General features: G+C 42.8%; 1 protein-coding gene across 1 annotated transcript in view; it reads left to right on the top strand.

The window, feature by feature from the left end:
* The window catches only part of NUP160 (nucleoporin 160), a 43,786-nt gene extending 32,356 nt beyond the window's left edge, over positions 1 to 11,430 (top strand). The window contains exons 25-36 of the mRNA XM_069555698.1: positions 51 to 145; positions 243 to 339; positions 430 to 535; positions 3,309 to 3,469; positions 4,717 to 4,777; positions 5,575 to 5,685; positions 5,859 to 5,982; positions 6,666 to 6,767; positions 7,414 to 7,555; positions 8,695 to 8,820; positions 9,550 to 9,654; positions 10,339 to 11,430. Coding sequence (XP_069411799.1) covers positions 51 to 145; positions 243 to 339; positions 430 to 535; positions 3,309 to 3,469; positions 4,717 to 4,777; positions 5,575 to 5,685; positions 5,859 to 5,982; positions 6,666 to 6,767; positions 7,414 to 7,555; positions 8,695 to 8,820; positions 9,550 to 9,654; positions 10,339 to 10,428 — 1,320 coding nt within the window. The 3' untranslated portion in view covers positions 10,429 to 11,430. The remainder of the gene's footprint in view (positions 1 to 50; positions 146 to 242; positions 340 to 429; positions 536 to 3,308; positions 3,470 to 4,716; positions 4,778 to 5,574; positions 5,686 to 5,858; positions 5,983 to 6,665; positions 6,768 to 7,413; positions 7,556 to 8,694; positions 8,821 to 9,549; positions 9,655 to 10,338) is intronic.
* The last annotated feature ends 6,678 nt before the right edge of the window (positions 11,431 to 18,108 follow it).

The following is an 18,108-nucleotide window of genomic DNA, read 5'->3' as shown; positions in this document are numbered from 1 at the left end:
GGTATGGTGTTCTGATTTCTGTTCTTTTTTCCCCAACATTTGATACTTAGGCCACCTTAAGGACGTGCATCTTCAAACATCATTTGGATTTAGGGCACAATAGCCAAGCCTATGAAGCGTTGACCCAAATTCCTGATTCCAGCAGGTAATCAAACCCACAGTCTTACTTAGAGGAGGCATTTTACCAGCCCTGTGTAATCCACAAGGAAAGTGTACACTCGTACCCCTTTCTTTCCTTCCAGGCAGTTGGATTGCCTGCGGCAGCTGGTGGTAGTTCTTTGTGAACGTTCCCAACTTCAGGACCTCGTGGAGTTTCCCTATGTGAATCTGCATAATGAGGTCATCTTATTTACCCACTGATGGCTGGATGTGGTTCTGGTAGTTGTCGTGATGGCTAACGTTGATATCTGACTGCTTCCCCTCCTTTAGGTGGTGGGAATAATTGAATCACGGGCAAGAGCTGTGGACCTTATGACTCACAATTACTATGAGCTTCTGTATGCCTTTCACATCTACCGTCACAATTACCGGAAGGGTGAGCACTTGAAGCATGTCGTCTTTGTGGGAGGCAGCCTAATCAGTTGTTTCATGCTTTACAAAAATGTATTATCTGTTTGACTTATGTAATTTTTACCTTATTTTTACCAGCGGACAAGTGTTCTCTACAAGCATTTGGGGAACTTATGTTTAAGTTCAAGATTTTCTTCACCTCTTTGTAAATTACCTGTTAATCTTAAAGATAGACACTTCTCTGCCAGAATTCCCTGGCGGTCCAGTGGTTATTAGGACTCCATGCTTTTACTGCAAAGGTTCAATCCCTGTTCAATCCCTGTTCAGGGAACTAAGATCCCCATAAGCTGGTCGGTGCAGCCAAAAAAAAAAAAGATATTTCTCCCGTTTTAGAAAGTTCTTGAAGCATTTCCATTGAGATGGCGTTCTATGTGTATCTTTCTTCTAATTTTAAAAGAAATTTTATTTCACTAAAGGCACGTTGAATTTTTGTGGCTGGTTTTTAAGTTACTGTACAATTTTGTCTTTGGCCTTTCTGCTTTCTTTTTGTTGTTGTTGATTTACTAATTTATTTATTTATTGCTGTGCTGAGCCCTCCGATTTTCTACAATTACGGTGAGCAGCAGATACGCTCTGGCTGCGGTGTTTGGGCTCCTCTCGCTGTGGAGCACGGCTAGAGCACAGGCTCAGTAGCTGTGGCGCACAGGCTTCAGACTGCTCCGTGGCTTGTGGGATCTTCCCAGACCAGAGATCAAACCTGTGTCTCCTTCATTGGCAGGCAGGTTCTCTAGCGATGAGTCACAACGGAAGCCTTTGGCCTTTCTTTTCTATTCCTTGTGCTGACCCTTTAGAGAGTAAGTTGTGGACATCATGACTCAATGCATAGACACTTCAGATGCTTTTCAAGGACATTTTCTTATATAATCGCAAACTGAGAAAATAACTGATTTTGTGAACTAAATGTAGATGTAGTGCTCTTCTCCGACGTGCTGTTCATGTTTAAATATCGCCAAACACGGGTAGTACATTTTCCTCATAGTGTCCTCACCTCCTGATCTGGGATGATGTCTTGGATTTAATTGTCCTGTCGGTTTAGTCTCCTTTAATCCAGAGCATTCTATCAGCCCTACTTTGCCTTTGATGACACTGACAAGTGTCGGTGTTTGAAGAGGACAGGCCAATCAGTTTTGTAGAATGTTTCTGAATTTGGATTTATTTGGTGACAATGAGATCTTTATCAGGTCAGCTAAAATTAAAGGATTACATGGCTGTTTTAAGATCATATTTTACAAGATAATCGTTGTGGTTACCCTTTGGAACCACTAACTTTTTTGTACTATTTTCACTCAGGAATTTTTTTTTTTTTTCTTATTGATTTTCTTATTGATTTCTATTCTTATTGGAAAGAATAGATGGAAATAGTTCATAGGCCTGTTCTTAATATTCCTAATGGTAAAACGTGTTTGCGTGTTCATTGACTAATACAAGAAAGGTGGTATAGACGATTCAAGATCTCTCACTGCTTTCACAATGACAGCATCCATTACATCCACCCGATTAAGACCAGTTTAGCTGGACTAATGTCCAGATCTTTCTGGAGCAAAGCTGTTTTTCTGACAAAAACGTCTTACGTATTCCAGGCACTCAAAAGTATTTGTTGGGATGAAAAACAGTCTGATTTGGTTTGAAAACTGAAAGAGAATTTTAAAATCTGTTTAGTTTCTGGAGTCCCATGCTGTCTCAAAACAATGATGAGAGTATGATCTTGGGGGTCTTCAATGGCAATCCAGTGGTTAAGACTCTGAGCTTCCAACACGGGGACTCATGTTCAATCCCTGGTCGGGGAGCAAAGATCCCACGTGCTGTATGACTCGGCCAGAAAAAAAAAAAGAGTTTATGACCTTGAACAGACACTCAGATCCTGGGTGGTGATAGGTGACCACAGAGTTGAAACTAGTTCTCCAAGCTAGTGTTCTGTGCTACCTGGGTATGTGGTATCTAAACTTGAAAAGTAACATTTTAGATGTTTTCAGAACTTTTTTTTTTTCTGCCTTTCTTGGGGATTGTAAAGTACATGTAATAGAAACTACTATCTTAACTGTTCTACATGTTTAGTAGTGCTGAGCACCTTCACCTGACCGTGTAGCCAGTCTCCAGAATTCTTTTCACCTTGCCAGACGGAAACTATACTCCTTAAACATCAGCTTCTCATTCCCTCCTTCCCCATCTCCTGGCAACCACCATTCCACTCTCTGTCAACAGATTTGGCTACCAGAATCCTCTAGCATTTGACTTTTCATGACTGGCCTATTTCACTTAGCATAACATCTTCAGATTCATCCATCTTGTAGCATCCATCAGAATTTACAATACTCTATTGTATGGATGTATTGATAACAATTTTGATGGAACCTTGGGTGTTTCCATCTTTTGTTTGTTATGAATAACACTCCAATGAACAGGGATGTACAAATAATTCTTTAAGACTCTGCTTTCAGTTGGTTTTTTTAGGGGGAGGGGGTGGTTTATACACCCAAAAGTAGAATTGGTGAATTATAAACTAATTCTGATTTTTTGAAGAACTGTTTTCCTTAGTGGCTATACCAATTTATATTCCCTCCAGCACAACACAAGGGTTCCAATTTGTCCACATTCTTGGCAACATGTGATTTTTTGTTGTTTTAAGTTAAACTTGATTTTTTTTCTTAAATTTTAACATTTGGTAAATGTGACAGATTTTCTCTGTGTCTCTAAAGAGACACATGTTTGAAATCCTCATATCTGTTATTGCCTCATAGCTGGCACAGTGATGTTTGAGTATGGAATGCGTCTTGGCAGAGAGGTTCGAACTATCCGGGGACTTGAGAAGCAAGGCAACTGTTATCTGGCTGCCATTAATTGCTTACGACTTATTCGCCCAGAATACGCGTGGATTGTTCAGCCAGCATCTGGTGCAGTGGTATGAAAACTTTGTATGCTGGAAGTTGGGGATAATTTAACTTATTTTGTTTGGTCTTTTGAAAATACCTCATTTTGCTTCATTTCATTTAAAACTTCCTCTGGGATATTTGTGAACTTAATCTATTTTTTGCAGTGATTCATTTGTCTTATGTTACTACCCCCTTTGGTTTCCAAGTTCAGAATTACTGTAGGAATAAGTATGGTTGTTTAGTTGCTAAGTGATGTCAGACTCTTTGCGATCCCATGGACTGCAGAATGCTTGGCTCCTCTGTCCTTTACTATCTCCCAGAGCTTGCTCAAACTCATGTCCGTTGAGTCGGTGATGTCATCCTACCATCTCATCCTCTGTCGTCCCCTTCTCCTCTCACCTTCAATCTTTCCCAGCATCAGGGTCTTTTCAGTGAGTCAGCTCTTTGCATCAGGTAGCCAAAGTATTGGAGCTTCAACTTCACCATCAGTCCTTCCAATGAATATTCAGGGTTGGTTTCCTTTAGAATTGACTGGTTTGATCTCCTTGTAGTCCAAGGGACTCTCAAGAGTCTTCACCAACACCACAGTTCAAAATCATCAGATAATCTGAAACAATATTACAGAGTGGTTTTGGAATTAGACTGCCTGACTTCAGGCAAATTACTGTATCTTGTATTGTCCAGTTAGCCTCTTGCATAAAACAGGAATGATGATGATAATGATATCTACCTTACAGGATTATTTGGGTATTAAATGAGATAACCCATGTAAGATTGCATAGAATAGTGACAGTGCCTGGCCTGCAGAAAGTGCTCAGTAAATGCTAGCTGTTTTTATTTCATTCATTTTTGTTAATTTAATGTATTGTTATTGTTTTAAAGGAGGTGAACCTTGAGTTTTAATAAGTATGTCATTTAATAAGTGACGGTCATTTGTTTTATCATGCTGTTGGGGTACTCCCAGTTACTTGTATAGTTTCTGCATAGTTCTGTTTTCCAGGGTTATGAGTGAAGAATGTAATTTTGTAAACCGAAGAAGGTCAGATGGTTTATATGGACATCAAATCAGTGTCTTTGGACTCAGTACAATTTTAGCTAAGTGAGCCGCGTTTCTTTGTCTAGAGGTTCCAGTAACTTTGTGAGAAAAGCTGTGCTAGTTGAAATAGCCATAATTTACGCTGGGAAAATTTAAGCATGAAAGCCCTGGATCACAGTTAATGATGTTAAAATAAAATACTGATTTTTCACAGTTAAATCTCTTGCTTTGTCTTTTCAGTATGATCGCCCTGGAGCATCCCCTAAAAGGAATCATGATGGAGAATGCACAGCTGCCCCAAGTGAGTCGGGGATCTCAGGCTGACTTTCACTGAATGGCACTTAATTGTTACACTAGTTGTATTTATATTTACTTGTTTTTTATATAGTACTTATTATAGTATGAACAATCATAGTATAGTATACTGTATATGTATGGTAGTTACTTTGTTAACATATGGTAAAATTTCTTATCAGTATTCTGTCTGGTTGCCCTTCGAAAACTTCGTATGCCTGTGTGTGACATGAAAATCCTTAAAAAGGGGTGTGTGTATGTTTGTTGCTTGTCGTGTTCAAGTCAGCTTAGTATACTTTTTTAAATTAGGTTCCTTTAGTGTCTCTATAGAGGCATGATTTCCCTTCTCTTTTTTTCCTTTTCTCCGTGATGGTGCCTCGAGGCAAGTAGTCTCTGAGTTTTCCAACCAGGGGTTGAACCCCCATCCCCCGCAGTGGGAGCAGAGTCTTGGACCACGATTCCCTTCCTTAAAGAGCCCGGGCTCTAGAGTTGGACACACTCGGCTTTAATCCTGCCTCTCACTTTGGGCATGTTCCTTACTGATAAAGATGACAGTATTTCACAGTTGTAAGAGTTAATTCCTTGCAAGCGCCTCCCTGAAGCTGTTATTAGAATGCTTTGACTTGACTCGGCTCTAGAGTGAAGCAGGGTTGTTTGTTTTATTGAGCCCCTTGTTTTCACCATATCTTCCTAAAATTAAATGGACAGTGACTTAGTGTTTAGTGGAAGCTGACGGGTTGCGTTTGTCTAACAGGCACTTCCTTTGTGCTCTGGGAATTGACAGTGTTTTCCTTTGGCTTATAGCGAATAGACAGATTGAAATCCTGGAACTGGAAGATCTGGAGAAGGAGTGCTCCTTGGCCCGCATTCGCCTCACCCTGGCTCAGCACGACCCCTCGGCGGCTGCTGTCGCAGGTGGGCATTCGGCACCAACAGTGCATTTCAGGCCCGGGCAGCAGACATAGTGTGCCATGTGGGTGTGGAGTGTGTCGTCGTTATTCTGGGCATTCACCAAGGGCACGGTCTTTGGGTTCAGTTCACTGGCATGTCCAGTGGTTGCAATAAATAGCTCGTTTCCACTTCCACAGGAAGTTCATCCGCAGAGGAGATGGTCACTCTCCTGGTTCAGGCTGGCCTTTTTGACACTGCTGTATCACTGTGTCAGACTTTCAAGCTTCCCTTAACGCCAGTCTTTGAAGGACTTGCTTTCAAGTATGTATAAAATTGCTTTTCTATAGTCTTAACTTCCTAACATAGTCTGATTTCCTAGTCTTAAATTTCTAAAATATTCTTAATTTTCTATTTACTTCACTGTTGCTTAGTATGAAGCAGTGATCACACAAGCCAACTTATAAGCCAACTCTAAAGAAGTTTTTGTGTCGTCTGGATTTTTTTTTTTTGGTAGTTGACTGTGAGGTTTTTGTGTGGGCAAGGGGTGTTAATCTTGGTTTATAGCGTCTTTCGAGAAATCAAATCTGGCATTGCCAAGCCCGCATGCCCGCATGACAGTAGGTAGCCTGTGTGTCCACTTAGACAAGACGTGTGTTCTCTTCAGTCCTTTAGGGCATCTCTTGGCCCACACATTGTTTAAAAGTGCTTCTTACTGATGTTACGTCATAGCTAAATATTGGTCAAGTTGTCTGTGAGTTAGAAATAAACTTTCAGAATTGTTCATCATCAGTTTTCTCTTGTAAGTAAATGATCTCTGAACACTTCTTAATGGCCTTACAGGTCGTCCAGTTATGTGACTGTGAGGAGAGGGAAAGCCAATATCCCAGCAGGGAATTCAGTAATAGGTTGGAGCTAAAGTTGTCATCCTATCTCCAGGTTTAGTAGCAACATAATGTGCATTTCAGCAAATTGATTTACCATGTGTGGAACCATTCTCCTTTCAGATGCATCAAATTGCAGTTTGGAGGAGAGGCAGCGCAAGCAGAAGCCTGGGCCTGGCTAGCAGCCAACCAGCTTTCGTCAGTCATCACCACTAAAGAGTCTAGGTATAGCCCTACCAGCCCTGCAAGGGCTCACCTCCACATCCTTCCCCGGTGCACCCAATAAGTGGCTGCCTGAGTGTGCTCCAAGTGTCTTTGGAATCCTTCTCTAACAACCCTCAGCACCCTTCCCTTCCCCGAATTGCATTTATAATTTGTATTATGCAGCTTAGCACTTTAGAATTATAGCATTTTACAGTTACGATGTCCTTTTTTAGAATTATAGCATTTTACAGTGATGAAGTCCTTTGATACTATTTTTCAGCCCCTAAATTCACACCAGAATTACTATCAAGATGCAGATTACAAAACATCACCCTAATCTTCTAAATCAGAACTTCTACATGATTCTAAGGCTTGGTCAGGGTTGGAAACGGGTCTGAGCCAATTTCATTGTTTTAGAACTCTGGAACAAATAAGTAAAGTAAATTGTTGAGTTCATATGTGGTTGTTGGGAAATACAAAAATCCAAGTCATCTATTTTTTAATGCCACCTCTAAGTCACATTGGCCCTGATAATGTTAGTTATCGTGTAGCTGTATTGTCGATTCGTTACGTCTAAGGATTGTTTTCCTTGTAAATACATGTTTTGAATGGTACTGTAATTACCTATTAAGAATCTGGAACTCATAAGTCCTCTCTTTTCATCAAGTGCTACAGATGAAGCCTGGCGGCTATTATCAGCTTACCTGGAAAGGTACAAAGTCCAGAATAACTTATATCACCACTGTGTAATAAACAAGCTCTTATCTCATGGAGTTCCTCTGCCTAACTGGCTAATAAACAGTTACAAGGTAAGTGGTACCTTAGCTTGTAGAGAGTAGGAACCTGGTCCTTATCGTCCAGAATAACTTTATGAGATGATTAAAAAGAAAAAGAGTGATGATTTATGGAAATATACTGACAGATACTTATTGCTTCTTAATCTTAGCTAAAAACTTTAAAAACAGCTTGTTTCAGTCCCTTTGAAGTACTGGGTGTGAGATTTAAAGTTCTCTGGGTTGGTGACTAAGTTAGTATGTGCTGGTGTGCCCAGTGAACAATGAGTATCTATTTTAGAACAAAGAGTTAATGTGGGACACTATTTACTATTCATTACTCAAGAAATCACAGCAGTGGGTGGAATAGTTTTCAAATACTGCAACAGGGTTTCTCTCGGGTTTTGTCAAAACTGGGTTCTCGGGCCGCCTGCATTAAATTATTTGGATGGTAGGCTTCTTTGAAATATTTGATTCTTGGGTTCTATCCAAGACTTCTAGAATCAAATTGCCTGGAGTTAAGATCCAGGATACGCATTTTAAGGTCCTAATTTGATTTGATGCATGCCTAAATTTGAGGACTCCTGTTTCTGAAATACATTGGGAAGAATAGGAAAAAAAAAAAAGAATACAAAGCTTAAAATCAAGAAAGTTAATCTGTTTTCTTAAGTTAGAAAGTAGAGAAGGCAGCTAAGTTGGTAATGGTTAAGATGGTGATCAAATCAGAATGTAGAAAGCATAATTGGGGTAATTAGGAGAACCTTCCTAACTGAGGCTGTATTCATTTCTCTCTCACCCTGAGTTTACTACAAATATAATGCAAGCGTTGAAAGTTGGTGATTCTTCATGTGTTTCTTAGAATTAATGTGACTATGTTGTCTCTGGTGCTCAGCATTTCTGGGAAGCTTTGTTGACTTTTACCACTGTCAAAACAAAGTAGGAGAGAATGAAAATGTGTCTTAGATCAAAGAACAGGTGAAGAAGGGCCTCGCAAGGTGCCCGGAGGTGACTAGGCTCTTGGGAATCCAGCCCTCATGCCAAGATAAGCAAACCATGGTGTTTGGCTATTTATAAAGAAAAGCATCAGTGCCAGGGAATCGGACACTCACCATCCTTTGGACAGTGCCCGGTTAGATGGAAACCGCTACATGTTTTTGACCACTGACTTTTTACAGAAAGTTGATGCAGCTGAGTTGCTCCGTCTGTACTTAAACTATGACCTTTTAGAAGAAGCTGTGGAGTTGGTTTCAGAATATGTGGACGCTGTACTGGGAAAAGGACATCAGTACTTTGGGATTGAGGTAGGCTTGTCTCCACGTTTCCTTTAATTCTATATTATCACACTTGCTTTTTCCAAAGGTTTTTCCAGATAACTTGAATTTAAATTTCAGACTGGAAATAGTATCATTCATTAACAATTTAGAGAAAACTTTAGTTGCGTGTGTTTATCCTTAATTGGCCTTAGGCCTGCTTTAAGATAAAAGATGCTGCTGCTGCTAAGTCACTTCAGTCGTATCCAACCCTGTGCGACCCCATAGACAGCAGCCCACCAGGCTCCCCCGTCCCTGGGAATCTCCAGGCAAGAACACTGGAGTGGGTTGCCATTTCCTTCTCCCAGTGCATGAAAGCGAAAAGTGAAAGTGAAGTCACTCAGTCGTATCCAACTCTTAGCGACCCCATGGACTGCAGCCCACCAGGCTCCTCCATCCATGGGATTTTCCAGGCCAGAGTACTGGAGTGGGGTGCCATTGCCTTCTCCAGATAAAAGATGACATGAATTTAAAAATATACATTTGACTTAACTAAGAAAAGCACTAGTTCCCCAGTTGAAGAGTTGGGGAGGAGGGGTCCAGTCAGGCACCTGTGTGCACACGTGTGTGTGTGCATGGATGCACTTGCACGCATACACACACAATTCCTTGCTGTGGAAAAAAAAGTGTTCATGTTGCTGAATCCTGTGGAAGTAACTGCCCAGGAGAAAAGGTCCACTTTTCAGACTTTCTTCAAACGATCCGTATTTTCCCTTTCAGTTCCCACTGTCCGCCACGGCTCCAGCGGTGTGGCTGCCGTACTCCGCCATCGATCAGCTCCTCCAGGCTCTGGGAGAGAACACTGCCAACAGTCACAGCATCGCGGTGAGCGGCCCTCTCCTGAGGCACCCTAGATTCCATAAGCCCTTGCTCGAGCAGTTGCAAAGCCTGCTCTTCTGGTTCTCAGGGATTAAGAGAGGGGCCGAAGCCATGCATTGCCCTTCATGTGCTGCCCAGCCCCTCTATGAAAAAGTGAAAGTGAAGTCGCTCAGCTGTGTCTGACTCTTTGCAACCCCATGGACTGTAGCCTTCCAGGCTCCTCCATCCATGGGATTTTCCAGGCAAGAATACTGGAGCGGGTTGCCATTTCCTTCTCCAGGGGATCTTCCCAACTCAGGGATCAAACCTGGGTCTCCCAGATTGCAGGCAGACTCTCCACCGTCTGAGCCACCAGGGAATTCTACCCCTTTCCGAAATGATTAGTTAAATCACATAGAAGTTTTCTGGTCCTGGGACAAGAGCTAATAAAACTTTTATTAAAAATACTGGTGTGATTTGCATAGTTAGAAATTCATTAGGAAAACAGGTTTGGAGTATTGTATGTAATAGGAAAGTCCAGTTCTAGCGGTGGAGCCACGGAGCAGACTCCTGCACTGAGTGGTGATTACATGAGGCACAGTGGCTGACAGCTTTATCAGGGGACATCTGGTTGGTGACATTAGAGTGACAACTTTAGTCTTTCTCAATCCTTGACCTATTCTCTAACAATTCCCTTCTTTTCTCCTACAGCTGTCCCAGAAAATACTTGACAAATTGGAGGACTACCAGCAAAAAGTTGATAAGGCAACACGGGATTTGTTGTATCGTCGGACCTTGTGACCTGGACGGTTGCCCAGGCTTTGTAACCGCTTGGTGCCTCTTCAGGCTTGAGACTTTACCCTACAGGAAACCTGTACTCCGGGCTGGCTTTTACACCGATAAATGACATGTACAACAGTCCGGCCTGCATTCTGCACAAGAGAGAAAAGTCGATGAAGATGAGTCACAGGACCTGTGCTTGCTGGTGGTGCTAACACACAGATTTCTGGGTTTCAACCTTGGTCTCAGACAGCTGCTTTTTTATATGATTCACAAGCTTTTTTAGAGTTTATATTTTTTTAAACTACCGAAGACATTCTTTATCTGCAAATTAAACCCCACCTTCACTTTCCAAAATCGCTGAGGGTTGTTGGTTTGCTGTAGCTGACCACCAAAAGCAGTCAGTGAAAATCCTTCCATTCTTCCCTATCGCTTTTTGTATTTCAATGAAATTATTTTGGTCCAGAATTGACATGTATTTTCTGTATTGCAGACAGAGGCTAATGATTTTGCATACTCTTTTCATTATTTATTGTGAAATTTTTTTTTTTTATGATCTTCAATAAAGTAGTAAATAATTTTCCTAAATTAACCCTAACATGATGACCAGCTGTTGAGGAAGATGTCTTGAATCTGATTCTGAGGCTAAAGTGGAATAAACTCTTAGCTAAGAAAAAAATTGAAAATTTATCATCTATGAAAATAATATTTTCCAGGTAAATTCCATTAACCACTATGATTTATGATAATCAAGCCGGACTTGATCATACAAGTAGTCTAATAATGTATTGGACCAAAATATAAACTCTCCTGGTCAGATTTAGAGGCATTCATGGCCACCAATTGGGGGAAACGTGAAAAAATAAACTCTTGAATTTTATTCTGTATATTAAAATGTATCTTTTAAGGAAACTATCTGTATAGTACTTGCTTATATGCCCTTTGACCTTCCTTGAGTTTTTCATAAGCATTTACCTTTTATACTGTCAATATCATATTTACATTATATATTTTAAATAACAACGTGGGTTTCCCTGTGGTACTGTTATTGTAGATATTGCGGTGTCTGGTTCTTTTTTCACTTCATCTCTGCCATGATTAATGCGAAGTGTTTGATGCAGTTTATGCAGCTCCAAAAACATGTGACTGCCAGTTGTAGCAAAGAATATATTTTGACCTGTATAGACATACGTAACCGAGAGAAAGCTTCCTCACTTACTATATTTTCATGAGTGACTAATGGATGATAACCTGCAGTCTGAAAACTCAAATGCTATTGTAGCCATTTCTGGAGAAGTAGCTCAAGACTGGCCCCATTCCAGAAAGCTGCTCATTTGCATAGAAGAGCAAGGCAGTGGTTTCCATGGTAGCAGTTCATAAGACACTGACCAGCTCCTCTGTCCATTTTCTTCCATCTTCCTCACTTCGATTTCCACCCAGAGCAGAGAGAAGGTGCGTGCATTCTGTCACTTCACTTCTCACATCACTTTGAGTCCACAGTTTTGCATTCTGGACCATGTGATGTATTGATAGCATCATCTCTCCTTGTTTCTTCCAACTCTGACAGTTTTCTGATTATAAATTGTTTTTAAAAGGACTCCCTTCTCTTTTAGTACTTCAGTTCAGTTCAGTTCAGTTGCTCAGTCATGTCCGACTCTTTGCGACCCCATGAATGGCAACACGCCAGGCCTCCCTGTCCATCACCGACTCCCGGAGTTCACTCAGACTCACATCCATCGAGTCGGTGATGCCATCCAGCTATCTCATCCTCTGTCATCCCCTTCTCCTCCTGCCCCCAATCCCTCCCAGCATCAGAGTCTTCCAATGAGTCAGCTCTTCGCATGAGGTGGCCAAAGTACTCGAGTTTCAGCTTTAGCATCATTCCTTCCAAAGAACACCCAGGACTGATCTCCTTTAGGATGGACTGGTTGGATCTCCTTGCAGTCCAAAGGACTCTCAAGAGTCTTCTCCAACACCACAGTTCAAAAGCATCAATTCTTCGGCGCTCAGCTTTCTTCACAGTCCAACTCTCACATCCATACATGACCCCTGGAAAAACCATAGCCTTGACTAGCCGGACCTTTGTTGGCAAAGTAATGTCTCTGCTTTTTAATATGCTATCTAGGTTACTCATAACTTTCCTTCCAAGGAGTAAGCCTCTTAATTTCATGGTTGCAGTCACCATCTGCAGTGATTTTGGAGTCCCAAAAAATTAAGTCTGACACTATTTCCCCATCTATTTGCCATGAAGTGATGGGACCAGATGCCATGATCTTAATTTTCTGAATGTTGAACTTTAAGCCAACTTTTTCACTCTCCACTTTCACTTTCATCAAGAGGCTTTTTAGTTCCTCTTCACTTTCTGCCATTAGGGTGGTGTCATCTGCATATCTGAGGTGATTGATATTTCTCCCGGCAATCTTGATTCCAGCTTGTGTTTCTTCCAGTCCAGCGTTTCTCATGATGTACTCTGCATAGAAGTTCAATAAGCAAGGTGACCATATACAGCCGTGACATACTCCTTTTCCTATTTGGAACCAGTCTGTTGTTCCATGTCCAATTCTAACTGTTGCTTCCTGACCTGTATATAGGTTTCTAAAGAGACTTAACTACCATTAAATACCAGGGGTAAAGAACCCACCTTTCAGTGCAGGAGACATAAGAGATGTAGGTTCAATGCCTCAGTCAGGAAGATCCCCTGGAGAAAGACATGGCAACCCTCTCCAGTATTCTTGCCTGGAGAATCCCACAGACAGAGGAGCCTGGTGGGCTACAGTTCATAGGGTCGCAAAGAGTCAACATGGCTGAAGCCACTTAGTATGGTATGCACCATTAAACATGTGACTCTTGAAAGAAAACTTCATAGTTCTTAAAAAATTTTAACAAAATGTGACAAGGTTACACTTTTCCGGCCTGTGACAATAGAAGCAAGCATCATTTTTTTTTTTAGCATCATTTCTATTGATAATAGAATATATATATAGCACACAGTTTCATACTAACCATTCTTTTTGTGCTCTAACAAAGCTCATTTGTTCTACAAAGCTGTCCATCAGTGAACACATTCTAGGTAACCTAATTTACCTCAACCTGATTAATACTTCTTTTTTTCTGCTCGAACACAGTATATATTATAGAAAGTTCTAAAGTTTATTTTACTCTTTAGAGCTCTTTGTACCTGAAAACGAAGATAGTCCTGTATTACTTTTAATATAATCAGTAGCTCATCATTAACCCTAAGCCACAAGAATATACCTGTATCTGCTTAGAATGCCGTCATCAAAAGATCAATTTATTGCTCACATGACCTATACCAGTTTCTATAGACTAAAAGGTATTTCTTTGAGTAAATGAGGCTTCGTGATTTAAATGAACTTCCATGGAACACATAAGGTCAAATAATGTGATATAACAAAAAATATATTTGGTGTTTGTCCCCATTCCTGGCAAACAGCTCACAAATCCTTGTGAAACCCTGAGTGAAAGAAATCTTTGTTATGCTAATAAGGTGACTCTGAATGGGACCCCTTACCTAGCTTCAAGATAGGGATAGTCCCTGGGGAGATCCATCCTGTGATGGTGAATATAGGGTTAAAACTTTGGGCCAGCCCAACCTCCTGCCTTTCAGCCCAACAACCAGCCTTTCAGCGTAGGTGGTGATGGAGCACATTATTTATTTTCTGAAGCTGTTACAGTGAGTCCCCAGTCATTTACTGACCCATGGATTCTGTAAGGTAGCCTCGCATCTTCTCTACAAATACTGGCTCCACTCTGGCCAGTCCTCCTCGCTTTGCCTCTGTGTGAATGTTCTTTGGCTACCTTGGTGGAAACACAGACCGGTTTCCTCCTCATCCTCTGAATCCAAGTGAAAGTAAGATTATTTACTTTCTAGGTGTATGCAGTTAAAATGCCCAGTTCAGACATGTGAAACATCGGTGCATGCTAGTGACTTTTGAGAGGAGTCATGTTTGAATGCCAGTTGATGGGGGTAGGGTGAAAATCAGACATGCAGATACAACTCAGGTTTCCAGGGGAACCAGGCAGAGAGAAAAACAAGTCTTACATATATGAGTTGAATTGCACAATTTAGTTTTGCCATGGAGACAATTTCCATAAAGTGGCAAAAGAGAAAGTTAAGGTTATTATAGGGATCATTCAGGAGAGGAAAGTATTTTTTTGGGAGCAGAAAAATGTTTGAAACTCTTCCTCACTTTTGATGTTTAGCAGATGCTCCAATGTAATCACAGGCTTTGGAGTCTGGGGAAGAGGTATGGGAAATGGCTCAGGTGACCCCTGACTCCATACTTTGCTCCTTCATCCTTCCCTCCCTTCTCCCTTCCAGCAAAATAGATACTTAAAGCCAGCGTCAGAGTTGCTCAGTGCATCTCAATGGTGTGCGCTCTTTCTGAGGTTGCCTGCAAGAGAGCAGTCACCTTTGCTAGCTGAGACCAAAATGAAAGCCAAACACTTTCCATGGGCTTTTGAAAGATGATGCTTATTTGATGATGTTCAGTAGCCTAAAAACTGTTTCTCGTTTCTTTCAACAAAGTCTAGTTTTTCCTTCAATGATTTTGCACAAAAAATAAAATTTTCTTGAAAATGTTTTGACCAAGATAAAATTAAAAGGATCTCTTTAGTTTTCTTTCTACTGCCACACACAAGGTTCCATCAAAGCTAGGCACAAAGAGTAGCTTGGGTGGTTCCTAAACTTCCTACATATCCCCTCCTCTGATTCTAGCCAGCTCTGCATTCATTTTGCTCATTATCCCCACTAGCTTCCTGCTTATTTAGAACTTGAAAAGACTTCTGTGTTTCATATACTCTTAACACTAAAGCAAGCGTATAATAGGTACCATTCACTGAAGGCCTGCTGAGTGCCGTGTGTGTCCAGTTTTAGGACGTTTGCAAACATCTCATTTAATCTTGCCAGCATAGGTGAGGCAAGGTGAAGGCCCACTGGTGAGGAGCACTGGCTGAGATGCAGGCAGCAGCAGCCGCAGGGCCTGGCGAGGAGACCATGGGGGCCTCAACCTCCTGGGGCCTGCTCACCCCTGTCCCAGCTCCGCACCACGAACCACAGGAGGCTCCGGGCCTGAACCAACTGCCCATCGAGATGCTCCGGAAGGTGCTGAGCTACCTGCCTCCAAGCATGCTGCTCCGGCACTGCCGCCCGGTGTGCCGGCACTGGCGAGACGTGGTGGACGGCTGGGACCTGTGGCGGAGCATCCTGCCCTGGAAACACCCCTACCTATGGCCCGTCATCCGCACCTGCCTGCCCCCTGCTGACACCCCCGGGCCCTGCATCCTGGGCCGCTTCTGCGAGCGCAGACCCATAGGACGCAAGCTCACCGCGAACCCCCCCTGGCAAAGAAGACCTCTGGGACTGTATGATGCTGAGCTGTAGCGATGGCTCGGAGGAAGAGGAAGACCTGGGGGTCAGGCTGCAGACTTCTGGGGAGATGAGCTACAGTCCTGCCTACAGGTGTTGGTACAAGGGAGAAATTTTGGACCTGGAGGAGGCGGGTCCGTGGCGGGAACTCCTGGATAGTGGAAAGATTTGGATTTCTGTCTGTCGCCGCTGGACAGAGCAACAAGGCAGTGACCGGATGTATCAGCTAGTCGTCAAGATTTTAGATGCCGACTATGCCATCTTGCATTATTTCTTCCATAAACGTTTTCCCGTCCGGCCACGGACAGGCAGTTTCTCCTTTCAGATCATGCACGCATTCACCAACATCAAGAAGGGCGTCCGCTTTGTGTTGTTTGACCACAGTGTCAAGGGCTATGATTCGTGGCCTGAGCAGTGTGGAGTCTGCAGGCCCCAATCCAGTGTCATCGTACAGATCCATCTCTAGGCTGTCCCTGTAAGACAACGTGACCGTGCCTTCCAGGAGCTGGGACCTTTGGCCAGACCACCTCAGTAATCGAAAGCGTGTAGCTCCTGGCATCATGGGATCTCTCCTGGATCCAATCAAGGGTCCTACTGGGCCCTGTCTTTAAATTCTATGAGAAACTGTGTGAAGAACATTCTTACATCAGGGTGACTGACTGAACGCAGCCCCTGTTCTACGGAGTGGAGACACATGGATGAAAACAAGGAAATGTTGAGAGGGCTCCTCACCGCCGCCCCTGCCCCCGCCAGTGCCAGGCCCCTCTGGTTTGGCCCCCATGCCTTCTGCCCTAGTCTTCTGTTTCTGCTGCAGAGGCTTCATTGATCACTTCCAAGAAACCCTCTCCTCGTGTCTGAACCAGAAACTCATCCATCTGGCTGAGTAATTCCAGTCTCTAACCTTCTGTGATTTCAAGACTGTGACCAGGACTCAGAGCTGAAAGCTGCTGCTAAGTCTGCTGCTAAGTTGCCTCAGTCGTTTCCGACTCTGTGCGACCCCATAAATAGCAGCCCATCAGGCTCCACCGTCCCTGGGATTCTCCAGGCAAGAACACTGGAGTGGGTTGCCATTTCCTTCTCCAAAGCATGAAAGTGAAAAGTAAAATGAAGTTGCTCAGTCGTGTGCGACTCTTAGCGACCCCATGGACTACAGCCTACCAGGTTCCTCTGTCCATGGGATTTTCCAGGCAAGAGTACTGGAGTGGTGTGCCATTACCTTCTCCAAATTAGCTCAAAAGATTGTTTCGAGGCAGAGGGTTCTGCCCACCCTGTGAACAAAGAATTTGGTCCCCAGAGCCCAGCCCTATTCTGGATTCTATGGTGGATAGAAATATTTTGTTACTTTGAAATTCTTTTTGAATATGGAGATAATAAATCAGGAATGTATCTTCCAAAAAAAAAAAAAATCTTGCCGGCATCCTGTGAGATAGGCACGATCACATGTTTATAAACAAAGCGAGAGTCAGCAGACAAAAGCATCTTGCTCTCGCTTCTGCTGCCAACGCACAGTGTAGATAGGACTTGAATGCAGGTTTCCTGACTCTGCTCCTAGATGTTGACTACCTGAGTCCTGTCCCAAGCAACGCAGGTCTCTGAGCCCCTCAGGCTTGCTAATATTTCCAAGTGGCCTCATCCAGAATGGCGGGGTTCACTCTGGTGACATCCGCCTCTGTATGAGAGTGTTCCTTTCCCTTTTTCCCTTTTGCTTAAGCAAAGGAAGCTGCTAGAGGAGAGTCAGCCCTTGATCATCCGTAACCGCTCAGTTCAGTTCAGTTCAGTCGCTCAGTCCTGTCCGACTCTTTGCAGCTCCACGGACTGCAGCATGCCAGGCCTCCCTGTCCATCACCAACTCCCCGGAGCTTACTCAAACTCATGTCCATTGAGTCGGTGATGCCACCCAACCATCTCATCCTCTGTCGTCCCCTTCTCCCCCTCACCTTCAATCTTTCCCAGCATCAAGGTCTTTTCAAATGAGTCAGTTCTTCGCATCAGGTGGCCAAAGTATTGGAGTTTCAGCTTCCGCATCAGTCCTTCCAATGAATATTCAGAACTGATCTCCTTTAGGGTGGAATGGTTGTATCTCCTTGCTGTCCAAGGGACTCTCCAGAGTCTTCTCCAACACCACAGTTCAAAAGCATCAATTCTTTGGCGCTCAGCTTTCTTTATAGTCCAACTCTCACATCCATACACGACTACTGGAAATAGTAATCATAGCTTTGACTAGACAGACCTTTGTCGGCAAAGTACTGTCCCTGCCTTTTAATATACTGTCTAGGTTGGTCATAGCTTTTCTGCCAAGGAGCAAGAGTCTT

This window comes from Ovis canadensis, chromosome 15 (genome assembly GCF_042477335.2).
Source record: "Ovis canadensis isolate MfBH-ARS-UI-01 breed Bighorn chromosome 15, ARS-UI_OviCan_v2, whole genome shotgun sequence".
Classification (NCBI taxonomy): Eukaryota; Metazoa; Chordata; class Mammalia; order Artiodactyla; family Bovidae; genus Ovis; species Ovis canadensis.
This window is presented reverse-complemented; position numbering and strand designations above follow the sequence as displayed.